This window comes from Coturnix japonica, chromosome 2 (assembly GCF_054131305.1).
Source record: "Coturnix japonica strain WE chromosome 2, WE-NBRP24, whole genome shotgun sequence".
NCBI lineage: Eukaryota > Metazoa > Chordata > Aves > Galliformes > Phasianidae > Coturnix > Coturnix japonica.
The window spans coordinates 30,247,650-30,271,478 of NC_140664.1; the positions used below are offsets into that span (position 1 = coordinate 30,247,650).

A 23,829-nucleotide genomic window follows, 5' to 3' on the forward strand; every position below is an offset into this window, starting at 1 on the left:
CAACAAACAAATCCAGAAAGTAAAATAGTCACATCTTAAAGAACTTATTAGAAAAAACACAGTGGAAGGATTAGAAACATTTAATATTCAATTATTCCACATGATTCTAACAAAGGACCAGGTGTGCTGCGGACTAAAAGCATGAAGTCAGAAATAAAGAAAGCAATACATGTACAGTGAAGAATTTGACAAAGAAAAAGCCCTTAAAACTCCCTGGAACTTCAGCATCTTAGAAGAAATTACAGAATCAACTGTGCAGTAGGAGAGTTTTAACAGCAGCTGTAGCACTAACTTCTCTGTTTTTACAATAGTTTTTAAATAAGCACTTCCCAAGTTAATCACAAAAACTGTACACACCTCACCTCTTTTGGTCATACTTAAAAACTAAAACTGCCTCTATTATTCATACACATGTCTTTCAAACATACCAAGCAAGAACAAATTCCATTACAAAAAAAAAAACACAACAGAACAACAACAACACAAAACAAACAACAACAACAAAACAAAAAAAAACCCTATTTAATGTCATGAGAAAGTATCAAATTGGTTAAAACTCTAAACAGAGGAACCTGGAAATGCTGAATCTTTTTTTTTTTTTTTTCTTGCAGTTATACTCATTTAGATTTTCTTTCCAGGTGTTTAGTTTTCTGGCCTTTATACAGAGATTATTTCTAGACCTTAAATTGTGATAAGTAATTTATAGTAATAATATCAATTGCACACACAGGAAAAGGATACTACATTCCCTATAGCTAAGCAAGGATTAATTCAGTAACGACATTGAAATACAAATATGAAGGCAATCATTCTTGATGAGCACTTTGAGCTTAACATCTCCTCTCTCCCAACCAAATTGTTTTATTTATTCAGGTACAACCAACTGGTTTTGTATGACGTATTGATTTATATTATGCTACTTCACACACTATGTCATGATTCTTGTGCATAAATGAATTTTCCAGTGCTAAATGTTACTATTGATATGTCATTAAATACATGCCTACTTAATTACAAACACTAGAAAATCAAGAAATGAAAATACATTATAACAACAAAGTTCATTCTTTCAAGAAAGAATGTAAACACGTCAACAGTTGCTGAATATCAGCGCTGCTTCTGCTTCTTTGCTGTGCATATTTATCCCTTACCTGTATTTTGAGAACTGCTTTGCCAGCAGGTTTAAAGAATTGGGATAAATTATTACATATAAGTGGGTGGCGGCAGTCTTTATGAGCAACAATTGTTAACACAATTCTGCCACATTTTGACAAGTGTTGCACTTCAAGTTCACTTGCTTCTAAATTAATCAAGATGACATAAACCAGATCTTCCCAATTTGTATGATTAGTTGAGTCATGGAACAGACTTACAGGATTGTCTACCCAGACTTGGAAAAATTGGCAAAAAAAAAGCTTAATTTGTTAAAATGGACAAATCTGGGCAGTTTCAAAGACAGCTACCATATCACAGGCTATGATGGGAGATTTGTGCTTCCAATTCTTTTTTTACTGCACACTAAACCATTTCTTTACTGTATAAAATAATTAAATCATTGCTTTGTCGTAGGAAAATGTTACTTTTCTGTTTCAAGGCGAAAAGAAATAGTTCTGTTTCTCATTTTCTCTTCATGTTTCTTTTAAATGATTCGCATGTATCATAGGTTTAAAAGAGTAACTAGGTTTAACAAGAAACTATAAGGATATTGTACAATTGCAAAGCCTCACAGAAACGAGCTTTCAATTTCAATTTCCATATGCCTCTTACAATGATAAAGCATTTATTTTAGATTTATAACTTTTGGGAAGAAGGAAAAACAAAAGAAAAAAAACAACGATTTTTCTTGTCTTTCCCATAGATTAATCTGCATGTAGGTTAATCAGCCCAGAAAGGAAAACCATCAGCGCCCCCCGGTGGTCACAGCTCCCTTTCGACAATACAACCTTCAGTATCTACGGAAAATTGTATTGTAGCTAAAAAAAAATCCAGTTCATCGATAATCACATTTAAATCCCTTGCCAGTCATTCATAGTTCACTCTTCCAATTTGCAGTGGAACTAGGTTTGTAAACTGAAGGATCATTCTCGTTTACCCAAAACATTCACATTTGTGTCCATTTTTACTATTAAGGTAAGGCTCTATTTTTCTCTGTATTCTCTTAACTGTACTATAACTTCTCAAAACCATGGACGCTTTTTCTAACCTAATTGTTTTAGCCTGAGTAGACAATATTATGCTTACATGAAATACCAACTCTTTTAAGCACAATTTCACTGCAGTTTCTACTAGAAATACTAGATATTCTGAAATATCCATACTTTTATGAAAAATAAAAAAATTTTTTTAAAAAAATCATTTACTAACAATCTAATATTATTCCCTTGTGCTGCTACAGTACCTGTTAGCTTCAATTTCATTCTTTCTGGGACTCATAATAAGAAATGGCAGAGAAATGCACTTCCCAGTTTGAGCAAAGATCTAAAGACTTAGCTACTTACACTCAAAACATTATCTATGCTATTCTCAGTAACTTTCCCATACTCACAAATTCATACTGAAAATTTATATAAACCATAATAACACCCAAGAGACTATTCTTCTGTGGTTAGTAACATGCATAGTGTCCAGTGTGACATGTGAATTTCAAATCTGATGTACAAATCAATTCACTGACATTCAGCATTGTCTACTCATCTTCCACCCTACAGAAAATTGTCAGTTTCTCTATACGTTTTAAATGTTCCCTCTATGACTTCTGTGTCAATAAACCGTAGAGACAGTTGTTAATGTAATTATATCAATTGCTGAATTAGATGGCTCTGACTGAAAATTTATTTGGTGGGTTGGGGGGAGCGGTTGGTTGGTTTTTTTTTCATTTCTGTTTTTTCCCTGTCATTAATTAAGCATTGTTTTTCAGAATTTTTCACTTTTCTATGGTAGTTATATTACTAATTCAAATTATTTCCTACCTGTAAATCTTGGGAAATGCAATAACATGTCCTGAATTATTAAGCTAGAGGACAAAGAAATACCCTGAAAATACATGCTAAGTTAATTTGAGTTGCAGAAAGTGGAAGGAGGAAAGAAGGAGGAAAGAGGGAGGAAAGAGGGAGGAAAGAAAGAGGGACAGGTGAGGGACAGAAAAGAGATAAGAAGAGAGACAAGAAGAATGACAAGAAGGACAACACTGAGACAATAATGGTGCAACGCCCATTACAACATTCAGATCATCTTACTTGTAATTAAAAGTAGTTGGGGTATGAGATGAGAAATCGTGGAATTAAAATATAGACTGCTGGAATGAGCAAGAACTCCCTTTCCCGCACAGAGAATATTTACAGACTCTTTTCTTAAGGAAGAGAGATAGAATCAGCCCCCAAGGAAAAGAATTAATGTAATCATGCATCATTCTGCCATCCTATTGACAGAGTAGCAATAACAAAGGATGAACTCAGGAGTGTTTGGAAGGCAAACAAGTGTCTTAACAGTACTACATAAAAAGTAAATATAGGAAAGGCACTATCTAACTTCAAACAATTAAGACAAATACTCATTATTTCAAGGCAAACTACATATGACTATCCTTTATGAAGTTCCCAAAATTGTACCTAGTATTTAGTGAGTAAATACTACATTTCACACCTAACAGTTGTGTGAAGGAGAGTGAGAGTACAGGGATGTTATTTGATATCTAACTTCTCAAGATTGTGTTGGCATGCATAAAATCATAGCCCAAGGCTGCATTCTAGCGCTATCAGGCTTGGTTTCAACTCCATTAACTACTCCACCAGAAGCAGAAACAAATTTAGCTGATCTACCAAGACCAGGCAAGAGAAAGGTGTGAAGAAAGTAAAGTATGAAAAAGTGACTACAGATTCAGCAAGAATTAGACTTTTTAGGCCATTGCTACTTTTCCTATCACAACACACCACTGAGAAGAGCCTAGTCTCATCCATTTGCTTCTCATCTCCCTTTAGATACTCATAAACAGTTATCAGATCCTCTCTCAGTCTTCTTTTTCCCAGGCTGAACAGATCCAGATCCTCATACCGGAGACGGTCCAGGCCCTTTGTCATCTTTGTGGCCCTCTTCTGGGCTTTACCTATGAGATCCCTGTCCTTGTTTTGAACTGGGGAACCCAGTTTTGTGGGTACTAACACAAAAGCTTTTGAGATCAGGTCACAATTTTGTGAATATTGGTAAGGTGAAAATCAGAAGATATGCTGAGCAGTAAGAAACCAGATGAGGTTTAACAAAAGCAAGTGGGGGAAGACCTGATGGAGAGGAGCTCTGCTGAGAGGGACCTGGGCGTCCTGGTGGACGACAGGTTGGCCATGAGCCAGCAGTGTGCCCTTGTAGCCAAAAAGGCCAAGGGCATACTGAGGTGTATTAAAAAGAGCATGTCCAGCAGGTCGAAGGAGGTGATCCTCCCCCTCTACTCTGCCCTGGTGAGGCCTCATCTGAAATATTGTGTCCAGTTCTGGGCTCCCCAGTACAAAAAAGACAGGGATCTCTTGGAAAGAGTCCAGCGGAGGGCCACAAAGATGGTGAAGGGCCTGGAGCATCTCCCCTATGAGGAGAGACTTAGGGAACTGGGTCTGTTTAGCCTTGAGAAAAGAAGGCTGAGAGGGGACTTGATCCAGGTTTATAAATACCTGAGGTGTGGGAGCCATAGTGGTGAGTCTGGTCTCTTTTCAGTAATGTGTGGGGACAGGACTAGGGGTAGTGGGCTGAAACTTCAGCATAGGAAGTTCCGCACAAATGTGTGCAAGAACTTCTTTACGGTGAGGGTGACAGAGCACTGGAACAGGCTGCCCAGGGAGGTGGTGGAGTCTCCTTCTCTGGAGATATTCAATACCCGACTGGATGCCTACCTGTGTGATGTGGTGTAGGGAACCTGCTTTGGCAGGGGAGTTGGACTCGATGATCTCTAGTGGTCCCTTCTAAACTCTACAGTTCTGTGATTCTGTGATGCAGCAGAATTGTGAGGTCACAGCCTGAACCAATGGCTGAGCACCAACTGAGACAGCATGGCTAACCCAGGGAGTGACACACACAACCTTAAAAATCAGATAAAATAGAAAACCTAACCGAATCAAGCATGAACTATTGGGATAACTTTTTTTTTTATCAGAATAGTTACATAATCAGGTAAGATCCTGAATTTACATTACTTTCTCATTAGTTTTGCAGTGTTTCAGATTCAATATTTTACTTCAGAAATCTCACACACTTTCCACTAGCTGTACCAGAATGTATAACTTCTATATGCATTATGAAATGTAAATCAAAATCTATTTTCTACAACTAACATTAAAATACAGTTTCAGCAATTGGAAGGTTTCACGAAGGAACGAAAGCATCAGAAAAACAGATGAATCTCTGGAAAATGTTGTGTGGTGGTGTGCAGTGGATGTGAAAATTGAATCTGTTTTTCTACAGATATTTCCAAAACCTTGTTCCAGCAGATTCCAGCTTAAAAAGACATGACACAAAACATTTAGAAGCACGTCACTTATAGTTCACTCTGTTCCGATTCTTACTTCGTGTTATCTACAGCATATTAGTCAGATATAAATATCACTGAGAGTTGAGAGTCTAATACCTGGCAGTTTTTCTTGCAATAAATATACCTATCTTTTACATATATATATGTTGATCTTCCTTGAGAGGGTATTTCTCATTTATCTTCTCAAAATTTCTAGAATTTTATTTCCAGATGAAACATTCAAGTAATCCTCAAGCCCTGAAGGTACACACATACATGCAGCTTGAGTACTGCTGAAAAATTAGACGCTTATAGTCAGAACAAAGATCCCAAAAAGCAATGTTGCCTCATCTCAAAGAAGAAAGACTTAACATGCATCAGAAACCAGGCAGAGATGACTTGTCCTTTTTTATTTCTCAATTTTGGAACGAAAATAAATGATTCATTTAAAAAATTTCCGCAGTGGAGCAGGCTAATAAAAAAGGTTTGAAGGAAAATGAATTAAAAGAATGCAACAAGAAAATGCCATTATTTTTAAGAGGTCCACTTAAACTGAAATTAGTGAATCAAATACTGTAGTCAGCTGCTTCAGATGATTAACCCAAAATATTTGGTCACAGAGCCACTATAGGAACAAGTTTTCTTCACTTATTTCTAAGTCCAAATTAGTGCCAAATTCTGTTTCCACAAATCAGTGACTTTTATCTCATAGGTCCAGCTGTGTGTAAACCTTAATTAAGTAGTCCCAATTAATTAGCATCACAGAAATATGCTTGACATAAAGAATAAATAACATACTTTTCATACTAATTTGCACCATTTATTTTCAAGAGTCTCTCTTCTCAAAGTCACGAATAACTTCATATAAAATCAATTCCAAATAGCATAAACATCAACCACATTTGCAAGTCTAGCAGGCACAAGTTCAGCACAAACCTGAAAAGCAAGTGAAAAAAAACTGATCTCAGAAGTTGTCAATTTCAGCTTTTTGTGGATTCAGCTTTTTGTGGAGTTTTTACATGTCCAGTTCATGCCATTTCCAGATGACAATATTATATAAATAATTTCACATGTGAAAAGGAAATTGAAGTAAGTCATTCTGCAAAGAATGCAATTACACTTGCTGGACAGTCTGAAAAATGTCTATAGAGAGCTTTCTCCTCCAGATGTTAAAGACAGAGTATCAAGTGGGCATATGTCATAAAGTGTATACAAACACAAACCTGACAGGATATGGTAGAAAAGTACGAGGTAGTTGTGATAGTTATAAGAAGACAAGAATTCAGCCACAAAAATCCCAAGAAAGGATCAGAATTCTACAGGATCCAGCCCTCAGCTATATAGGTTCAGATTATACCTCTTCAAAAGACCTTCAATAGGGGAGGATCGAGCACAGGTGGGGACCACCTGGCTGAAAAGCAGCTCTGCAGAAAAGGACCCGTAGATCCTGGTGGAAGAGCTCTACATGAGTCAGCAGGGTGCTCTTGCTGCTACAAAGCATGATGGTATTCTTGGCTGCATTAGGCAAAGTATCACCCACAAGTCAAGAGAGGTTATCCCTTCCCTATACTCATCATTGCTGAGGATACACCTGGAGTACTGTATTCACTTCTGCTCCTCACAGTGCAAGACATGGACATAATAGAGAGAGTCCAGTGGAGCATCAAGAAAATGCAGAAGGGATCAAAGCATCTATCTTGAGAGGGAAGCCTGAGAGAACTAAGACTATTCAGCATGGAAAGAGCCCAGGAGGATCTCATCAATGTGTATGAATATTTGAGGGTGCAAAGAAGACAGAGCCAGACCCTTTTCAGTGCCAGAAAAGAGACAGTGGTTGTGGGGTCTCCCACCTTAGAGATCTTCAAAAGCCACCTGAACATGTGTCTGGGCACTCTGCTTGAGCAGAGGTTCAACAAGATGGCTTCCTAAGGTCTCTTCTGACCTCAGCTATTCTGTCATTCTGTGATCTTTCATGAATTTACCTGGTCTTGTACAATTATATATGTGTGCCCCAGTGGCGCAAGTGGTAGGAATGCCACCTTGCAACACCGGGGCCCAGGGTTCGAATCCCCCCTGTGGTGCAAGTGGTAGAAGTGACGCTCTGCAGCACAGAGGCTCGAATCCCAGGAGTTTGACTCGATGATCTCTAAGGTCCCTTCCAACCCGCATGAGACTATTACTATTACTATTACTATTACTATTACTATTACTATTACTATTACTATTACTATTACTATTACTATTACTATTACTATTACTATTACTATTACTATTACTATTACTAGCAAACTCCACAAACTTCTGTTTCAGTGCATTGCACAGAAAACTATGCCATACTCATGCAAAGGAACTTCATAGCAACTGTACAGCTTACAAATGTTATCTAAAAGATTCCACCTGACTAGAGCACAGCTCCTTAATATTTCCATGACGCCAGATGTTCCTGGCGTGACCAGAGAGATAAGACTGAGGAATAGAGGAAGCTGGCTAAGAGAATCACCACCTTTTCCCTCTTAGAAGTGGCGCTGGAGTGGAAGGGAGGTTCTTCTTATACCTGCTTTAAAGGGATCTCTATATCTCCACAGCTATGAAACAACAGAGTATTTATAAGTGTAGAAGAGCATCTGACTGATCCTATGGCACTGGGATCAGTATCACATTGTAATAAAACTCAATGTATAACATTCTGCTGTGCTTCTCTGGCTTTACTGAAGAGAAATCCCAAGCATGGGAATAAGAAAATTATTTTACTACAGACATTTAGGTCTCTGATCTATGCAATCAAGACCAGGATTGTGCAGTTTCCTTGGTCTATTTTCTTAGTGTAGGTTTAAAATAAGCCTGGTTCCCTAAGCAAACCACAAATAAATGAAATTTCAGGCCCTAGCACACCATCATATTCAGTACACATATATCTCTTGAAAATTAATCAGTCTTTTGAAGCTTTTATTGGCTCATAAATTACTCATTTCAAGTTGAGTCTATTATCTCTAACAATTGATTTTCTCTCCTTTTTCCCTTTAGCAATGTGAAGCTCAATAAGCTTCAACAGTAACCCATGTTACATTTATCAAGCTAGAAATAACAACACAAGTGTTGCAATAAATGACTAATGCACTTCAAAATTTATTTTAACCTTACAAACATTCTCTTAACTAAACTTCAGAATTTATAAATGTTACTAGAAATTACTGACAGTATAAAAAGTTAGTGTACACATTGAACATGAATTTCAATACTAATTACAACTAGTATATATTGCTGATTGTAAAACTGAAGAGCAAGGTTCCGTCATTTTAGGGCATTAAATCTCAAATCCCTGTTCTTTGAATAACTGGATCAAATAAAAGATTCTCACTGATTCTGCTTTCTTTTTTCTTTGTCCTAAAAATGAAGAACTCTATGAACGACATTAAATAGACCTGCAGGTTTCTTTTACATATGTGACCGCATATCATGCCAGAAAAAGGAAAATATAAACTATGGTATTTGTTAAACTTTCACATAGGTATTCTGTGACAGGTGTAATAAATGAAAACATTGGTTTAAAATGAGAAGTTTTCACGTTTGTGACTTTTCTCTAGACAATAGCCCTGCAGATCGAGGAATCTTATAAAAATACTATTGACAGTATCTGTAATAACGTTACGAGTTCAGTGAAATGCCATAAGCAGTCAAAAACACTTTCTGAGTTTATTTCTAACTGTTTTGTAAAAATAGCTAATGCAACTGATTACCATTATTTGCATACTGTATTTGGAAAAAAAAAAAAAAAAGCAATAACTTACTTTGTTAACTCTTTGAAGCACACTGTAACAATTCACACATTTAATTAAAAGCAAAAGTGCTAGGAATTGAATGACACTTACTAGCAAGATGATCTCTGTAGCCTGAAGATGAACATTTAAAGTACTCATAATTGCCCATTTTAAAAATGGAAATTCCCGTTCAAAACTTGACTCTGTTATTTGCTACTTTCTTGCCCCCTCTACTAGACTTCGATATTCACCATGATTCAATATTCACTCAAGATTAGATTCTCCATTATCTAATACTGTTATTATACCATCTATACGAATAACGTGAATTCTCAGTGGACTTGAGCTAAATGTAAAAGCAAGCCTATGTCAGAATGGCAGAGAATTCCAAAAAGATTGCAGACTTCCACAAAGAACTACTTCAAGTCCCTATTAGATTACAAAACACCACACTTGTCATGGACATATATCTACAAAATGAGTTCTGGAATGTTTTCAGTTACAGATCTTAACAGCTTTACCTTTCACATGTTTACAAATACATGTGGTTTTACAGCTTCTGCTTAGTCATGAAGATACTTTCCACTGTAAGGCTATCATCTGCTAGTAATGCATTTCAGCTACTTGTATAACAGAACTAAACTCACAAAACTAACAAAACTACCATTGTTAACAGCCCTCCTGTGTGCCCTACATTATACATAGCCCAAAATAAGAATGTAGCCCCATAATATTCTTTTTCATCTTTGCAAGTATATTTTCTCTGAAATGTATCCTTCCTCCTAAGTGTAATATCTTGTCTGATTCTTCTGTTGGAATGTTCCTGAATCAAGTAATAGAAAGCCTCAATAGGGGGGCTTGCAATACTGGACCTATTGATCACAGATGCAAATGAACTGATTGGTGAGATGAAGACTGGAGACTTCCTAGGTTGTAGTGACCAAGCAGTGGTGGAGCTCATGCTCTGGAGGGTTAAGACAGGCAAAGAGGACACTATAAGGAATAGCACAGAAAACCAACCATATCTTCGGCTGCATCAAAATGTGACAGCAGGTTAAGGGAAGTGATCCTGCCCCTCTACTCTGCACTGGTGAGGCCACACCTGGAGTACTGCATCCAGATGTGGAGTCATCAGCACAGGAGAGGCACAGACCTGTTGGAGTGTATCCAGAGAAGGGTCGCAAAAATGACCCAATGAATGGAATACCACCCATTCAAGGACAGGCTGAGAGCACTGAGGCTATGCAACCTGGAGAAGAGAAGGCTCTAAGGTGACCTGATAGTGGCCTTCCAGCATCTAAAAAGGAGCTACAGGAAAGAAAGTGAGAGACTCCATAGCAGGGTCTGAAGTGATAAAACGAGTGGAAATGGCTTCAAGCTTAAATCAGGTAGATTTAGACTTGATATAAAGAAAAAATCTTTTACAGTGAGGATGTTGAGGCACTGGATCACGTTGCCCAGTGATGTGGTTGATGCCCCATCCCTGGAGACTTTCAATGCAAAGCTGGATCAGAGCCTGGGCAATCTAATCTGACTGTGGTGTCCCTGCTCATTGCAGGGGAGTTGAATAGATGACCTTTAAAGGTTCCTTCCAGCTCTAAGGATTTTGATTCTATGATTCTATGCCATTTTAGCTAAACCTTCCCTGACAATTCTGATATGACTCCTAGGAGCTTTTTTAGAAGAAAATACCCCAAAAAGTCAGTTTCATACTTTTGATACCTAACTAGATCAACCAAATTCTGATAAAGATTCTCTTGGATACAGATCGAAGATCTTGCTCTGCAAAAACCTGTACTGTAAGTAGAGTATGGATTAAAATCATCTGTTATCAATAGTGGAATTTGTTTTCGCATAATTCAGACTTATAAGCATGAGGCTTTGAAACTTTTTTTTTTTTTTTTTTTTAAAGGGCCATATAAGCAATGAATAATGAATACTAAATGGAACAAGTGATGCATCTATATGCAACAATTCACTGCAATTTAGTTATGGCAGAAAGCCATTATTTGGAAGTACCTAGACTGCATGTGTAAAAAGCATCAAAGCAGTTAATAGATTAATGCAGTACATAAGAAAATTCAATTGCAATATCATGCAGTTACTGATCTGGAAAATGCAGCAATGAAAGATAACTATCTTTGCTGATAGAAACTTAAGTTCTTTATTTTACCTTCAATAGAAAATAAATGCCCTTCCTGTGCCACAATTTGTTACAATATCAAGTTTTGAGCAGTTCTGCAGGGTGTAACTGAATAATTATATTTTATGTAACACATATACTGCCAGCAAAAGGGAAAATGAGATTTAAAATAAAAATCAGTCTTTCAGAAGAATGTGACTTTCAAAATAAGCAGATTTATATTGATCATCCTATAGGTGTTGGATACTATAACGTGGCTACTTTATAATCACTGTAACCATAGTTACTTATTAAGAAACACTATGATTTTCCTCCAGAATCTCAAAAGTGCTTATATAATGTGCTGATCAAACCAAAGGTCCTCTTTGTGACCTTTCAATTTAAAGCTGATTTTGTATGAACTTGGCTGGTTTTAATGAAATGTGGGGTAGAAAAATGTTCTAGGTTTTACACAGCATAAAACCAGAATAGCGGGTCAGACTCTTTGAATCAAGTCCTCATTTATCACAAACAGACAAACCCAAACAAAACAAAATAAAACAAACAAAACAAAACCCTCAGATTATATTCTGCAAAAATGTCAAAACATGCAAAAGGATAATTTTGTTCATATTGACTTTTTAGCCCAGATACTTTTAGGGATTCATGAGTCTACAGGAAAAGATCTACACATAGGAGAAGCAAACTTACACTGAGTAGCATTCATTTTACTGTATCTGCAGATGTTAACAAAAGAGTCTATGTGGGTCATACATCATGAAGCTAATAACTTCATTCACCTTCTCCCACAGTACCAATCAAATGCCACAGAATCCTACTTAATTCTACTTTAGAGAAGTGCTGTGGTTTATAGCAACGCAAGATACTCATTTTTTGACACACAGACAAAATTGGAAAGATTACTAAATTTCATGAGAAAATAAAGAGATAACACAGCTACAGATTAGTTACAGCTTTCACTGGAACCTGTGGATTAACTCTGGAATAACAATTGATTCTATGAAGATAGCAAGTCCTCAGCCACAAACAGTGTGGCTTCCTATAAGAGGAACTAATTGCCCCACTGAGACACAGAAGAGATCCAGCCTATTATGTCTTCTTTCTTGTAAATGCAAATGCATGCATCAGATTTAAAATTACTAATAAAATCAACAAAAGACAACAAACCAACAACAACAACAGAACAAACAACAACAAAAAATAACATGGTATGTATTAATTCACAATTATTTGTACAAAATAATTGTTTATTATTATTATTATTTTTAATCATCAGCATGGTCAAGCACTGGAACACATTGCTCAGACACATCAACAACTTTTGCACAGACTCTCAAAACCCAACTGTGCCATGTCTAGAGCAATCTACTCCAGCTGACTGCTTATGTAGGAAATCAAATTAATTACTTTAATCACCTGAAACGTGGATTTGAAGCAGCTACTAGTTTCCTCACATATACATATGACTCTCATAACATCAACTCCTGAAAATTACTCAGTTTCGCACAGCTACTGGATACTTAGACTTTAAAAATAGGAAGCAGATTCAAACTAATCTATGCTTGATGGAGTATTACACTTCTTATCTTAATCAATAATTTAGATTTAGAAAAAAAATAATAAGATTTTATTGAAAAATATATATCGTTTTCCATTTACCCAGCAGTTCCATTGCATCATCTTCATTGTCAATGTCTTCTTCAGTCACAGATGGAGCTGTGCTGTGAGCAGAATCAAAGGAGTCTTGAGAAAGCATGGCAGCCAGCAGTTTCTTATGTTGCTGCTGTTGCTGTTTTAGTCCTTTAGTCTTTGGCTCCATTTTTAAGCTGTGAGGGAGGAAAGCAGAATTTTCTCTTACTGACACACTCTACAAACCATGTCACATGTTTTTTCAAATTCCTATCTAAAGTTTTGATTGAATGATGGTGGAAAGTTCCTATTGACTTTATGGTCATTTGATAAAGTTACATGAACACAAAAAGATATTGATTACTAATGAGTATTTTTAAGACACTGGTCACACAACAATACTGAGAAGTTTATAATAATCATACAGCATTAAGGACTACACAGTTACAACAGTCTTCATTGTGGTTTCTTGATGTGTCCCTAACCTAAGTAAAAGACAACTGGAACTGCAGAGAAGTTAGCAGAAGGGGCTAAGGCAGGAATTGCTGCAGTTACCAATTTTTGATTCCTTCCAAAAAAAAAAAAAAAAAAAAAAAAAAAAAATCACCTTAGAATGTTTTATAGACTGTTTCAGGAAGATTCTTTTGCAGAAGTATAATGTGCAATAAAATCAGTATTTATTTTCCCCTGTACAGATCAACCCTAAGAAGATAGACTGAACCTTGGGGATGAAGAACAAGTTCTGAGTTTAGGTTTTGGTTATGGATGGAGCCGCTTTAGTTCATTTCAGGCTTTGAGGAACAAGAACATCATAATAAAAATCACCCAAATTCTCCACTGTGTACACGATATCCCTCAAGGAAGTTTCCCAAGGGCCATGCTTCTTCTCAGAATACCCACAATATTTTTTCATGTTAAAAAATAAATAAATACTAACAGTGACATGGAATATAGTCCTATTTTTTGGTTCCCGAAATTCTGAAGAAGGAGCTCAGTACCAGGAGAGACACCATCAGCACTTCTATACAGTCCTTTATCACATATTAATATCTTGTCTTATTCCCTTACAACAGCAACAGAGTAAAGAGCTCAGAACTAAATCTCTTTGCTCCCATCTTGAAAACAGCTTATTTCTGTTCCTACTGAGAAAAGGGATACAATATCCTTGCTGTCCTCTACAACACATAACAAATTTTTATCCAGTGTCCTTATTGAACTGCTGAATAAGAAAATAGAGACCTGGGCCTGCACAATCAGGCTGCTATGACAGCTGCTGACTCCATTACTTTGCTGTTGCTGCTACTTTGGGGCTGTACTGTAATATTCACACTTTGAAACTGTAGTATTTACACCTTGCTAACAAAATGTTTGTTCTTGATAACAAACATTTCCAACATGAATGGAAAGTTAATAAATTCAGCCTCTAAGAGTACAGCAAATGATACATTAGTTCCCCTGTGACAAGGAATCCCCTGTGACAAGGAATTCTAGTGGAGAGGACACGTGATAAAAATAATGAAATTACGTTAAACACATAATAAAAATACTTCAGAACTTTTCAAAGGGTAACCAAAGACTTTCTGCATGCTTAAAAGAGCAATAAGAAGGTGTCTGCTGCAGTCAGTGTACTGATTATAACCAAAGAGAAAAGTTATGGAGTTGATGGAGAACAGTAGGGATTTAGGTAATTAAAGGAGGCAGTGCACAAGCTCTTAACATATACATGCACACACATACACATCTAGCTTTATGCACGAGAATCAAACCATGGAATTGCTAATGAGTGTAAAGTAGAAACACTATGTAGAAACACTATGTAGAAACACTATATGTAGAAACACTAGAGGAAGCTAGTCCCACTGCAGTGTCTACCATTTATTATGCATTATTCTACATGATTGTATGGGAATTCAATTGCACTGTGTTTCACCCACAGAAACGGGGCATTAAAAAGGAAGTTCTCTTTAACAAATTATCAGTTTTTTTAGACAGAATGAAATCCTACCTTCCACCAGGACTGCTGCTGTCTTCACTGTCCCACTGCTCATTTTTACTTCTTGGAATTGGTGGCTGCAGCATCTCAGCAGCCAGGGGATCAGCATCATTCTCTTCACGACCAATCCATTCTCCAATCACACGAGGTCTGAGAAGGGGGGTATTAAAACCTGTTGTCTCCTGAAGAGAAATAAAAACAACAACAACAACAAAAAAAAAACCAACAAAGCACCATATTACTTATTCTCAACTACAAACGTAAATCTGAAAATAAGACAATAACATTATTCATTAAAAAAGTAAAGAAAAATTATGTAATATATAAAAACATCAGAGGTCTAAGTAGCACCCAGAAAGAATCAAAGACTAAGGAAAAGACATTTTCCATTAATAAAATTCCAAGAGAGATTTCCCCACCCTGGTGTCTCAAATCTCTTCATGCTTCTCAATATCAACTGTATAAAGCTGGAATTTATCATTTTAAATGCAGAATTCTTTGGTTAAATCAATGTGCAGCTCCTGGAACCCATACGGTGTCAGTTAGGCTAAGCAACAGATGAGGTCACTTGCATAATGAACATCTTCGCCACCAAAAGACTTGCAGATTAACAGCATCTCCCCTATTTGCATTATGAATTAATGCAAAACTAATAAATACATCTGAATTTGGCATTTTAAAAATAACCCTGCTGGGATTTACATAATGTATCCTTCAATTCCAAAAATGGTATTAACATTTTAATAAAATGCATTTCTGAAACTAGCACTCATATTTTTAACCACTTACTGGAGAAGATAGCTGAAGAGGATTACAAGAAACAAGCAAAAATACAACCAGAATATTCAACACAGTGCTGGTTATTTGCATCGTTAAATTAGGAATTTAGGTTAAGGAAAGAAAATGCACCTAGAAATTATAGGAAAAAGCTGTTGCAAAGCAGCGAGAGTCTCTTTTATAAGTGTTATGAGGAAGGTTGTAGCGAAAGGGTCATACACTACAGGGTAATCAAACTACAAAAAAGGATAGATACAAGAAGTAGACACAGAAACAGTGGAGCAGGAATATAATTTGCTTCCTTTTTTTTTTTCCTAGGAAAACAAAGACATTTGAAATATAGTTTCTCTCACTAACAGAGATATGGTATTTCTTTAATAAGAGAAAAATTTAGGGAAAGAAACCCTTTTGGATGTTGCCTATCTCAATGTCAGAACAAATATTCCTTCCATAAAACAACGATTTCAAAACAAGTAGCTTCTGGAAAAACTACCATACAGTGATTACTTAGCTAAGCAACCACATTTTCCTGCCTTCCTGAAAACAATTTCAAAGTCCCTTTCTAAATGATATGGATACGGTAAAAGTCCAGTCTGAAGTAGCAGTCCACTGAAACAAATAAAAAAATAAAAACTATGCATAAACTGCTCCCATCTGATTGACTTTGGCTAGATGCTGTAATTTTGCTCAGCCAAATTCGAAGAGCTTCCATCTGATTGAGCCAAATACAAACTAGGCCCTGGATTAGATTCATCCACCCTTGCTATTTTGTTTTCTGCATTATTCCACTCTTATCTAGATGCACACATCCAGACAACTAAATTCACCTTTCACAGTATCTACTTTCTGCAAGGTATGGCCAGTAAAAATAAAATGAAGCCAACACAGAAGAGAAAAACCTGAGGAAAACACCACGACTGCAAAAGTTTTGGAATATCAGCACTGGTGATTTTCCTTTATGTAGTTAAAAATATATGTTTTATGCATCTATCTATTGCTGTGCCACAGTCTTGTAACACAGTTTCTTGTCATTTGACAGGTGTTAGCTACCACAGGTGCCTTTATCATTATAAAACCTATATGCTAGGAAAAAAGATTATTCCACAGCCCACAATACATGGTGCCCTCATTAGTTTATTTAAATAAGAGCTATTTGGCCCCATCTGAAGTTTCTTTCTGTTACTTCAGTCATTTTCTCTCTTCCCCTTCTCCCTATGTAACTTCCAATAATGAATTTTTAAGGGCTGTTGCTGTCAGTTGAACTTGCAACAACCAGCAGTGTCAGTCTCGCTAAAAGCTGCCAGTTACCAACTTGAAAGAGGAAGAGCACCTAAAAATTTGTCTTTTTTTCAGTACTGAAGCTTTTTTTCAGTCACTGCACTACACTAGTCCATGAATAAGTAAAAAACAAATGCCATGTCTGCCCCTGTTATGCTGATTTCTTCTCTAGACATCTCAGGGACTGAAGTAGTACTTTCATACTCTGCTTAACAGAAGTGTAATTTACATTACATAGTCATGCTTTGCCTCACTTTATTACCTTGCTTCCATTTTTGAATCTTGTTAATTAGTGCACCACAGTTTCAGTGACCTAATTTATTTTCTTTCTTTCAACTACATAAGCAGTGACAGTGAAAACAGTAAATGAGTATCAGAGACAGCTCTACTGAGAACACCGACTCATTTACTTGGCACATTATTTCAAAATCTTTAATAAATTTACTTGAAGTATTCTGTTCTCAGTCAAGTTTTTATACATGTATTTTAAATTCTAAACCTTAGAATCTTAACTGATTTTCAATTTGTAGTCCTCCATAAATAAATGAAGAGATTGACAGTGGCATAGGTGTGCACAGAAGCACAGGTAGGTATTTAAATCTACAATAAATTAACCTAGAGGATTGTTTTATGGTCTAGTCCAGAATCATCTACCAACCTATCTAGATCTATCAGCATCTACCCACCTGACAGTCTCATACCTCCTTTATGTAGAAACCAGGAGAATGAGAGAAAGACTAAAGGACAGCTAAATCTCATCCTCAAATTGACTTGAGATGTGGTTGTAATATGTAAACCCTATAAGGAAGCACAGCAACATTTGTTTATCCATTCATGTAAGCACAGCTTAAAAAGCTCTGCATTCTTTATTGCCAAATGGATTTTGAGGGAACTTCTACAGTTACAAAGACTTTTGGATGAGCACAAATTTGTTTTGATGATCTAGTTACGTCCTCAGTTTTATTAATTATAACCTATGTTCATTGCATCAATACTCCACCTAACAAGAAAGTACACCCTAGGCACTGCACAGAAAAGGTGTTTGAATGACCTTGAGAGTCCAGTATGATTTATCTAATAAATTTTGTCTACTGCTGTATGATTCTGGATCTCTGACTCATAGGGGACTTCCCATTCTTAAAGCTGACTGAACAAAATCATTTGAAATTCCAGACAAATCTCACAATTATATAGCAGGCCTCATATAATCTGAGAGAACTCTGCAACATGAAGCTCAAGTAAAGCACCAATCCACGGAATACTGGGATTATGTGAAAACCTTATCTTCTATTTAAAAAGAAAATATTTTTTGTCTTTGTAGTGATATAGTAAATAAATATCACTTGGAAAACAAATGTAAAGTGCTTAAAGAATCAAAAGCCAGAAGATGAATAAGCCTTTCCTTATACCCTTTTAAATTTCTTTATAATGTTATTTCAGTCACTTTTTGACTGGCAAGAGGCAAAGTGTGTGAGTACCTGTCTGGGGCTTGGTCTGGTTCAGAAACACTGCTACAGGGGGTACAAGCCCATCTGAAACACACTTCTGCACTGTAACATTCTGGCTATGCTTTAGCTCAATGTACCTTACAATGTACACATACTACAATGGAACACATACTACAGTTCAATTTGTGGCTTTCAGGTAAGTGGTGTTTTCTAGTAGCTGCAAATTCTACAGAAGGCAATCATCACTATGAATGCTCTTATTCAGCAGTACCACAGTTACAGCCTTCACCTACCATATGGGAACTCCAACAGTAGGGCTAGTCCATGGCTGTTCTACATATACATCTGTGCATATCTGAGCTCTCAGCTTCCGGGGATGTGTCCTCACACTGAACTTATAAAATGTTTTTGTCTAGGTTTCTTTTTTTTTTTTTTTTTTATAAATCAAACTGGAATTCCATAAATTTCACAGAAAGGGTAACATTCTGGCTCAACTTCTTTATGCTGACAGAAAATTATTGACATTTATGAAGAGCTTTGGAAAATGCATGCATAGTTTCTGTTCAACAGTAAAGAATTTGAGTCAGTTCAGGAATTTGAATCATACTAACGCTGCATGATAGCTTTGAAATCAGTGACTCACAAGGCATTCCTTCCCTTTTTTTTCCCTACAAACTGTACCTACAGCATCAGTTACTGGCTTTATATCGCTTCCACAGCTTAGACAGAGAACTGGGCTGAATCATCAGGCAAAACGAAAAATCAAACTCCGCAAAACTGAAGTAAATGAAATGAAAACGGAGGGAATCCATACAGAATCACAGAACCGCAAGGACTGGAAGGGACCTCAAGAGATCATTGAGTCCAACCCCCTTCTAAAGCAGGTGCCCTACAAGAGGTTGCGCATGTACAACCTGTAACCTATTAACAGCATAAGAAATCTGGATAAATTTCAGTAATGCAGTTATAGCTATGGAATACTGAAATTGTAGTAGGCTGTGAAACTGAAAGCTTCCATTCTTACTGAAAGACTTGCCTTGTCTGTCTGCTTTTTGTACCTCTCTCGGCGTAAAACTGAGTACTGAACAGAGACAATTATAGGATTAGTTTGACAAGAGTCCATTTAAAAGAAACACCTTTCCAGAAATGATCTTGCAATTCAGAGCAAACTGTTCTTCCAGATTCAAATGCTTGAATAACTAAGCAACTAACAAGTTAACTGGACTGCTTAGAAGAAGAACTACATCAGACAGTGATAACTGAGGAATTATCTGAAAAGGTGGCTAAAGATTATTGCAGCCAAAATAAAATTATTATTTTTAAAATACATACTTTAAAGGAAAGAAAAATGTATATAAATTCATGTTGTCTATTTTCTCCTGGTTCATAATATAGAACACAAAATAAACAGGAGAATTATGGTCTCTGTCCTAAGTGCCATGGTAAAAAAAAAAAAAAAAAAAAAAAAAAAAAAAAAAAAGAAGAAGAAGAAGAGGAAGAAGTAAGGAAAAGCATATAGAAGCATTTACAGAAGCATCTATAATGATGTTTAATTTTATGCCCCTTGTGACATCTAAGTAATGTCATTTTTATAAGACTCTAGTGTGAAGCATGGGACCTAACACATGCACCTGCTTCAAAACTCAGATTGTGTGTGGTTTAAAAAACATTTAGTACTGCTGCAAGCTAGATAAGGAAGCTGTAGCATCAGCATGTACGTCTGGGAAGGGAATTTCAATGAACTTGGCTACATTTTATGCATGTAGCTACCCTGTTGTAGAGGGAAAGAGTTTAACAACATGAATTTCCACTTTTATACTTCACAGCAAAGTCCTAACCATGCTTAACTTCCTCATACAAGTGTTGTGCTTAAACCCCTTAAAAAACTTTAAAGGGCAAAACAAGAAGGAATACTTATGTTCACTACAGATTTTCTTTTCCTTTGAATGTGGCTGTACAAAGGAAGTATGCTAAGAGTTTAAATATTTTAAATATTTTTGTATTTTTAAATGTACATTAAAATACTTAATTTTTTAACTCTTCAAATAATTTTTTATTTCAAGAGCATTCACTTTGCCTGTTCTCATCAGATGGGAAATCTGATGCAATACTGTCAAATCAAAGATTGGGCAATGCATGCTTTTAACTGTATTTAGTATAATAACTAGATTTATAAAAAAACATTTCCTATTTTAAATCATAAACAATAAAGAATTTGGTAATGAAAGGAAAATTCATTGTTCACTCAGATTGCAACAGGAGGAAATTCATTGATGATGCTCTCCACCCCAACTTTCACTAAATTATTACATTCCAGAGCATGAATGTTTTTTGAACAATCATTAATTGCCTGGGAAAAAAAATATATTTTCAAGTAAATTTAGCTTATATATGAAGAAAACTATGTGATCATAGGCTCTATTTCAAATTATCTTTCCTATACCCCAAAATAGCTTTCCATAGTTTTGCTTTGCTTGTTTTGCTTTGTTTTTGTGTCTTTTTTTTAATTAAACTCTCCTAAATATTTCCTCAAATTATAATATCTAATAGTACATAAGCTACCCAATGATATAACCTCATAAATAAAAGATATTCCAAATGAAATGTTTCTAAAAGTACACCATTAAAGTAACCCAAGCAAAGATGGTATCAAGATCAAAAGCCTCACAGCCTCATTAAGAGTGCCTTAAATCTCAGTGGTATAGCTGACAGCCCAACCTGGATCAAGCTCTTAATGTACCAAGAAGTACCGTACTTACCCATATAGTTTTTATACTCAATCTAAACTTGACAGGAAGATTTAGATCATATTGCCTAACTTTGTCACAGTCATCTGCCTGTTTGTACAGTTCATTAGGCATACAGTAAATCTTACCTTATCAAGTTCATCAGAAATAGCAATGCCTGAAAGAAAAAAAAACAACAAAACAAAACAGATTTTAAAGAAGAAAAAATTAGAAACATCCTTTCTAGAAATGTATTTTACTACAGTAAATAAAAGAAAGGTTCACTCTGAAAAGTTTCCATATTTTTCTCTGTGCACATCTGCATCATACAACCTATCGTGTTTTGGTGCACTAGTGAAATTGTCCAGAAACAAATATACTCTTAACTTTCCCAAGCTGCAAAATTATCAAAATGAGTTTTAAAAACATTATACAGTAGATGTGCTGGTGAAGTAACAGTGAGCATAAGTAAACTATTTCTACTTCTTTTCTAAATTTAAAACATAAGCTTAATAATTATGTATGGGCACATTCTCATGCAAACCTCTCCTTGACCAACATGCACAGTATCATACTGCAATTATAGGGAAAAATGTGCATGACTTCCCCCTCTTTTTCCATAGTTCAATGTAAAGGTACTTTTATGAAAACCAAATAAACGTATGGGGAGTAAAATCTAATCATAAAATTTAACAGTACAATGCAAAACAGTTCTTTCAATTCCTCTTAGTAAGAACCTACTTGTTTTTGTCCTTTCTGCCAGTGCCTGCCTGAGCTTTCCCTGTGTTAGGTTTCATTATGTCCTAAAACTTCTTTAATGTGTCCAACCTGTTGCACACTAAATGTGTACTCAGAATTTATGACATATCTACATGCCTCGGTCACATCACACTGCGAGATCAACTACTCATATGTTTAATGCCATCACACTGAAAGTTCTGTCTCACTGAAAGCAAAGGACTTCCAGCTTCCTATCAGGTTTGATAAGAGAGATACTGAGCACAGAACTTCGGGTCAAAAAATGCAGAAAAGCATCTCCTGGTGCTCAGAAGAAAGTGGAGAAGTAGACATGCATAAGAAGAATGCATACTTAAAAGTTATTTCCTAATTCATGTAGTATAGTCAAGACATCTTCTAAGGATTACAACATGTAATAAACCCAAATATGTAATTTCAGATGAACAAAGAACTATTCTTTCTAAAATCATACTAATACTACAGCAGTGAAAGTCTTTTTCCATAATGTTTTCATTTCTCACTATTGGTATTACCTTAATTACATTGATTCTTTTTTTTTCTTTAATGTCATACCTTTAATCATTAACTCTATGCAACTAATTCTTAATTTAGATTGCTTCCTCATGTATATTTATATATATAATGCAATTAGAATTTTAAGACCTGATCAATCCATAAGAAATACATGCAAGGAGCTAACAAAATATTTTCACTCATTCAACAGCAGCAAGGTAAATTATATTGAACAAGACTAATTTGTCTAACACTTCCACATCTCACAGCCATTAATATATTTTAATAACTTAAGACTTTTATTCAGGCCAGACACTACACTAAGGTCCGTACAGTATAATCAGCAGGTTGCACCAGTGTGCAAGAGAACTTCAATGTGTTATGAAATCTCATTTCTTCAATCCCCGAAGTTGCATGGACATTTACTGGAGAGCAGATAAATGGAAGCAGTAAAAAATTCAATTTAAAGTTCTCTTTATATCAGCCCTGAAACCCTGATTTCCAAAAGCCAGCTCTCCATCACATTTGGTTTATTTTCAACATCCAAGGTCAAACCACTTCTCAACCACAAATGATCTCTTCAAATAGACAAATCATCTTTCCTCAGCAAGTTCCCATAATTTTAAGAAAGTTCATTTTGTTTTGATACAGGTTTATTTCCTCAGATTAGAGGATGGTCCCCTTTCCATGTGCTTTCACAGAGGATTCTCTGTGAAAAGCAGAATTCTATGTTGAAACCTGGAAGCAAAGCCAGTAGTCAGAAAATAAGCAGAACATTACAGAACATAGAATTGCTGTTGGAATTTAAAGCATGATTAAATACAATCAATTTTTCACTGTATTTGCTCACTGATTAAGAATATTTATTTTCAAGTATGGCAAAGGAATTTACAAATGGTAACCTTGTCGTCTTCAAAACTCCATCACAAAAATAAATACCAAATGCTTTCACTGCAGAATTCAGGTAGCACGTCTAAGAGAATCCATCAAACAGGAAACAGGAATTCCATAGTGAGGGATCTGATGGCAGACACCTTCTAGCTCTTCTTCAGCATGAAGGTCTCAGGTCGTGAGGAATCTGATATCAGAAAACCTAAATTCATGGTTGCTGATCCCTCTTTTATTCTCCTTTTTTTCCTGCCTATGTGACATCCCTGGGTGACTGGGTAAGAGTCATGTGATTGCCCCCTGAGATGGCCATTTTCCTTGAGATAAGTCCACACAAAAGACCGCTTCATGGCCATTAAGCTGCAGCTTTCTCTCTCCCTCTCTCTCTCTCTCTCTCTGAATGGAGATTAGTGACAAGTGGTGTCCCTAAGAAGTCAAGACTAGGACAAG

The 23,829-nt window shown here is 36.0% G+C and overlaps 1 protein-coding gene across 5 annotated transcripts in view; it reads right to left on the minus strand.

Moving 5' to 3' along the window:
- C2H8orf34 (chromosome 2 C8orf34 homolog) overlaps window positions 1–23,829 on the minus strand; it is a 146,780-nt gene that overhangs the window by 76,754 nt on the left and 46,197 nt on the right. For all 5 annotated transcript variants that reach the window (XM_015855747.3, XM_015855746.3, XM_085539451.1 and 2 more), the window contains 3 exons: window positions 21,390–21,418; window positions 15,024–15,193; window positions 13,049–13,215 (listed from right to left, as the gene is read on the minus strand). In XM_015855747.3, coding sequence (XP_015711233.2) covers window positions 13,049–13,215; window positions 15,024–15,193; window positions 21,390–21,418 — 366 coding nt within the window. The remainder of the gene's footprint in view (window positions 1–13,048; window positions 13,216–15,023; window positions 15,194–21,389; window positions 21,419–23,829) is intronic.